Source organism: Melanerpes formicivorus, unplaced genomic scaffold, assembly GCF_026170545.1.
Source record: "Melanerpes formicivorus ecotype bairdi unplaced genomic scaffold, bMelFor1.0.p_v2 SCAF_3, whole genome shotgun sequence".
NCBI classification, from domain to species: domain Eukaryota; kingdom Metazoa; phylum Chordata; class Aves; order Piciformes; family Picidae; genus Melanerpes; species Melanerpes formicivorus.
This window is the reverse complement of record NW_027142355.1, coordinates 18,346,640-18,352,639: the sequence shown is the minus strand read 5'-3', so window position 1 is coordinate 18,352,639 and position 6,000 is coordinate 18,346,640. Positions and strand designations below refer to the sequence as shown.

Here is a 6,000-nt window from a genome sequence, read left to right as displayed (position 1 = left end):
GGTATAAGGTATAGTGCGAGAATCATTCTACAGGAATTTAAAACACAAACTGGTCTCTAATCTGCATCACGATGATTACAATGATATTTTTATTAAACAATGTCATCCAAGGATTAAAGTGCTGTAAAGTTTTACTGATCATAATGGAATGAATGATATTTGAAATCAGGAATAAACTCCACTTTTGAAGACCTTAGGCAGCAGAAGTCAATGGCAACTAGGAAACAACCTGTCTTCAAATTCCTCCATTTATTTTGTGGGAATTTAAGACATGTGTAGACAAGTAGAGTCTCATGTGTCTGTGTGTGCAGGGCTTATAAAAATGGCATGAGCTTGGTACTATGGTACCATTTAAAAAGAAGTGTATTAAAATAAAAGAAAAAATAGTGTAAAGTTGTCTTCTGGTGAACTAAGGAATAAAAAACAAACAAACAAAACAAAAACAAAACCAACCAAAAAACCCACCCAACACATTTAGTTCCTATCCTACATACCCAGAACACTCATCTGACTTCTTTGTGAATAGTAGGTGAAGATGAAGTTCTACTGAGGTGAGTAACATGGTGGAAACTGCAATATATATATCTCTAGACTTCTTTGGTTCTGTTGCTATTCCATATGAGCAACAGTCACGGTCTGTTCTGTAACCAAGTCTCCAGCTGAATGACTTTCAATCTGAGCTCTTCACTAAGGGAAGCAGTTTTTAAAAGTATGCCAGTGTGTCCTGTCTGGAAGTGTCTGACGTGATCTGTGCCATGAGCTGAGTGTCTTTCAGCCTGCGGGCAGAAAGGCTTTTCCTCAGGCAGCCACAGAAGGAAATACATTAGAGAAAAGGGTTTGGTGTGGGAGTGGGTTGGTCCAAGAGAGAAATTCTCTTTTAGGAAGTGGTCTGCAGCATGCAAAAGCTGGAGAACCACTGAAGTAGCACATTCCATGGTCAAAACAAATAAATGCAAAAAGGGTTGTATCACTGGCAGCTACAATTTTGCATGTGGGCTATTCTTAACTGTGCACCAACGCCTAGCCCTGGGCCAGGGCCCAGCTGCCCCCTTCTTATCAGTTAAGTGTGAAGAACTGGCTGATTTTTTTTTTTTTCCCTCCCAGTTTACCAGCCAGTGACCTGCAGTTCAGCCGCAGCCTGTCACGGAAATAATGTAAGTGGACCAGAACCTGTACAGAGTGGGCACAATATTATGTTGGGATGCCCCTGTGTGAACTCACAGGTGTGTGATCTAGCAGAGGAGAGATTTGTGGGTCAGGGGAAAGTACATGAGCGCAGGTTCCCTGGGTGGCCGGTCTCATCAGGGTGAGCAGATCGTTCCACAGTCTGTCTGTGCACTTCGCTGCTTTGCACAGAGTTTACGCGTCTTGGTGGCCGGGGCTGTGACCTACGCCGGGAACAGCAGCAGTGGGTGTGTATCTGAGCTGACACACGCTCACGAAGCAGCCCATTTGCTGGAGGGGTGTGCCTGTGCGCGCGAGGGAGTGGAAAGGGGTGGCGGGGATGGAGGAAGGGAAGCCAGGGGAAAGTCTGACACTCCGCGCAGAAGGAGCGAGACCCTCCGCCGCTGCCGCCGCCGGGGAGGAGCCCGCCTCGCTCGCAACGCCTCCAAAACCCCGGCCACCGGCACCGGCCACGCACCAGCCTCTACTCGCTCAGCGCCGCCTCTCAGGCTCCCCGGCAGGTACCAGGCAGCCCCTCGGGGCCCCCATAGCTTTGCTCCGCTCCACTGCGCGCTGGAGCTTTCCTACCGCCGCGGGAAGGAATGTTTGTGGGAGGGTGGTGTGTGTGGAAAAGTGCATGGGATCCTCTCTCCTTGTCCCGAACATTCCTCTCCCCTCTGCCTCACCAGCAGCCGGGGCTGCGGCGGAGCGAATGTCGGAGCCCGGCACCTGGCAGCGGTCCCCGGGCCACCTGCCTGGCTGTCACAGAGGTGCAGAGGTGCTCGGGCTTGGGAAAACCTCTGGGCTCTACATCGGGAGCGTAGCAGAGGTGGGTTTGGGGACCTAGGAGTGAGGAGGCGATGGTTTTGACAAGGAGGGTCTAAAGGCTGGGGAGGTGGGAGTCGTGCAGGCGAATGGAGAGGTGTTTCGGTCCTTCAGGTCTAGCACCCCCGAGCTTGCTTCCGCTTTACAGAGGTGTCTCAGGGCGATGGGAAGGGCGGCATGAGCCCACGTTCATCAGCAAAACTGTTGCGTCTGGAGCAGTGGCACAATTCCTTCCTTTCCACACAGTCGTCTAGCATTAACAAGAACGCAACTCTGAACATGTCCATCACTAGGAATTGCAGAGCACCTGGTTGGCCTGGGGTGCTCACTGACATGAGATTATTTGTCTTTTCACACTGACAACCTCTACTTTGCTTTGTGCAATAACAGAGGGTGGTAAAGCTCTTTGTTTTGCAGTGAATGTTACAAAATGAAAGTTGTTGCTTCTAGAAGGGAAACATTCCTGAGGACGTTAGGTAATTAGTGGCTGTGTATTGAAGAAGCACACAGCAGCCACCTATCTTTCCCTCTGCTTCACTTTACTTTGAAATGGGAAAATTTGTCCAAGAACAGTAGAGATCAATGGGGCAGCAGGTCTGGCCATGGCGAGAGATCACTTTGCTGAGAAAGCAGTGACTAAACACCTCATCTGTGGCTCTGACAGAGGCCATAAAGATGTGGGCAAGAAGTATATATATACTTTTTTTTTTTTTTTTTTTTTTTTTTTTTTCCAAACCCATACTAGTATAGTTCATGTGATTTTAGTCTTTTTCATTAGTTTAGTTTGTTATGTGCTTGATGCAGAAAAGTGTTGTTGTATAGTTGATCTATTTACCTCAAGCATTGCTCCTCATTTTCTGCAAGCTATGTAAGGACTGAGGTAGAAAGATGGGTGTCTAAAAAAAGCTCTCTAAAAAGGAATTGGGATATTTTTATCCATAATTGTAACCTTAATGTGAAACACAGGTACCTAAATTCTGCAGGTGTCACACCTTTTTTTCTTAAAGTTTCCAAAACAAGTCCTGCTCTGAGGTGCTTCATAGATCAAAACTTTGAAGACTTGATCAGGCAGAACAGCTTGCTCTCACTTCTATTTGAACTTTATTTTGGCTTGGACATCTAGTCTAGCTTGAGCTCCAGGAACTAAATTTACTGTCCCTCTTCTTACCACTGGATCAATACAATGGGGATTCTCTGGGTATGGACAGCAGAGCAGACTTCCTCTTGGGTGCCGTGCTGAAGCACTGGAGATGTGCTTCAAACCAGGCAGATGTGTTTTGAGCCAAAGACTCCCACACCCAGCATGTGGGCTGTGCTCATGGAGTGCTTTAACCAGAAATGGAAATAGCAGTATCACCACTATCCTCTGCTGCATCTCAAAATCTGAAAATGAGTGCAGTTAGAAGAGCTGGTGTATGATGCTTTGAGAACAATAATCCCAGTAAGAGAGAAGTGCCTTTCAACAGTGATGAGTAAGGTGACTAAATCTCAGAAAAAAATACAATTTCAAGTTATATTCCTGCCTTCTTCTTTGTCTTATTGAGTGGCTGCTGTCAGATCTACAGAAAAGTGATAACTCTTTTGGACCCTGTTCCCAAGACTTTGCCTGCTTCTTTCCAGCTGCAGGTTGTGCCATCAGTCAACCTTTCAAAATATTGTTATAGTGATGATCTCACTCTACTTCTCAAAGTATGTGTTTTTTTGGGTTTGCATTTTGGTTTGTTTGTTTTTCCTGAGAGGTGATGTTTTCACTGTAGATGTTCATTATTCAGATTGTACTGCACTCTTGAATTCTACTGGGATTTTGAAATTAAAGGGTTTTAATTAAGCTAGAGTATTGAATGGAAATAGACATTGTTAATTAGGAAAGAGCCTTTTAAAATGTCTGAGGATACTACATCATTATTACTCAGCATTTAAATAATGAACCACATCAATACTGTAAAGACCAAGGTATTAAAAAGCAAAGCAAAGAATGAAACATTCGTAACAAAATCTGTCCCTATTTTGGACCTAGGAGAAAGGATATACTCTGCATCTCTTCCCCTGTTACATCACAGAACAAGTGAAGGTACAAATGTTCTACATAGTTTAATTTGTAGAAGGTCATAATCATTTGACATCACTCTGTGAGCATCAGCTTAGAGTGCTCAAAGTAATGATATACTTCTGGATTCTTTTTGAATCCCTGTTTTGCTTTTCCTCTCATTTTTCTTTTTTTGCTGTTAAACATAAAAGAACTAATCCCAGGCATCTCTTCACTGTTCACCATTGCAATGTAGACATACCAGTTACCTGTGGCTCCAGAAAGGCTGACCAATTATCTGGGAATCATCTGGATTCCCAGCACATGCCGGAATTTCTTTGGCTGAAACCTCCAGTGCTGGAATTGGCCACTGAGCCACCTCTATGGTCTTTGAGGTTTCCTGCATGAGGGAATCCTTCAATGCTGGTTAGGCAGGCTTTCCCACTGCTGTCTCCTGGCAAGGCAGCCTGTGGGGTAGCCAGAGCTATATTTGGCCCATTGTCTTTTTAACCCATGGAAAATGGTTAAGGTGCTTGCTGAGTGTCATAAACAAAATAGACACAATGAACATGTGATTTGTTTGTTTTCTTTGCCTTCAGGATTTTCGCCAAGTACAAACAAGCAACAGAGAAGCTCATAGTAAAGCCATGCCCATGAAATGTGAAGCGCGGTGCCTGTATTTGAAATATGTGCAAAGCAAAGTTTTGCTCCATAGGCACGCTCTTTTAATCTTTTTTTATAATGCTGCACTTCTGGTGTACTTCTCAACACAATCTCCCTCTTCAACATTTCTGTCTGAGTTTTATGTATTTTTTAAACTTAGCAATGCCAGTGAGTCAGTGCTTTAATTATTTTGGTATAAATCTTGAGTCCTTTTATCTTCTTTCTGTTCTTGTGTATTCAGAAAGGCCCCTCTCTGGTATTGTTATTTTTCACATCCTACAGACATGCTGTGTGAACATCCACGTGTTATCTGACAGTGGGTGATAAAAAGAAAAAAAAGACAAGCAAAGAAAAAAAGCAGCCTTTCTATTCCACCCTCCTCAGTTTAGATGGAGCTAACGTCACATGGAGGGGATCCAGGATGAGTCAGGGAACAGTGCTGTGGTCCAAAATTCCAGTCTGTATTACAGCTGGGAGGCAGCATTTAACATCATGTGGAATTATTTTCTTTTAACAGGAACTCCAAAATAATTCATAGAGGTCACATATCCTAATGGGCAGAAGAGATAACGGCAAGCCAAGAAGAACCTGGATTCCCATCTGGGTTGAATCATTGACTCAATTTGACTATCAGAATGATGGGTGTGGCATTCAAGCTTAGAACATTATCCTGTCCTTAAATAAATCATTGCACTTCCCTGAAATATAACTGGAAAATGTGATTAAGGTTCAGAGTTCTGCTAGTACCTAACAGTTTACCTAATAGTCAATTTCACTGGTCAGACTAAGCACAGTGTATTAGAAGCATTCATTTTAACCTTAATTTGGAGGATGTATCCTAAGGGGTTCAAGACATATGTAGCTAAAGACAAATTCATGCTTTAGAGCTTATATAGACATGAAGACCTGTAACTCAGGAGGACCTTCAGAACTGTGTGAATTTTACACTGTATGTATTATTCAGCAGATCCTTTTTGTACATCTTTGCACATTTTTCTTCCTGTGGTATTGTAAACAGAAAAAAAAGAGTTATGTGAGGTTTTTTTTTCCTTTTACTGTGGTCAGTTTAAAAGCAGAAAACCTATCCATAATTAGACCATTTGCAATGTATTTGTCCAGTGAATAAGAAGACTTGCAGAAAGCAGATGTAATGCAGAAGAAGAAAGGCTAAAAAGCCCTGTAACATCCGAGCATACTCCAATGATATGCAGAGGTTTCATTGTAGTTGTTTTCTTATTTATTTCTTTGTGAGGGAATGGGGAGGAGAGAAGTTGCTGCTTTTCCAGTAATGTCCCCTTCCAAAAGTCTTGGAGACACTCATC

The 6,000-nt window shown here is 43.4% G+C and overlaps 1 protein-coding gene across 2 annotated transcripts in view; it reads left to right on the top strand.

The window, feature by feature from the left end:
• The first annotated feature begins 1,139 nt into the window (after nt 1–1,139).
• The window catches only part of SEMA3D (semaphorin 3D), a 148,649-nt gene continuing 143,788 nt past the window's right edge, over nt 1,140–6,000 (top strand). The window contains exon 1 of one of the 2 annotated variants that reach the window (XM_068167895.1): nt 1,140–1,154. In XM_068167895.1, the coding sequence (XP_068023996.1) occupies nt 1,153–1,154 (2 nt within the window). In that variant the 5' untranslated portion in view covers nt 1,140–1,152. Of the gene's footprint in view, nt 1,155–1,480; nt 1,686–6,000 lie in introns of those variants that run through there. The other variant, XM_068167904.1, reaches the window with a different exon arrangement.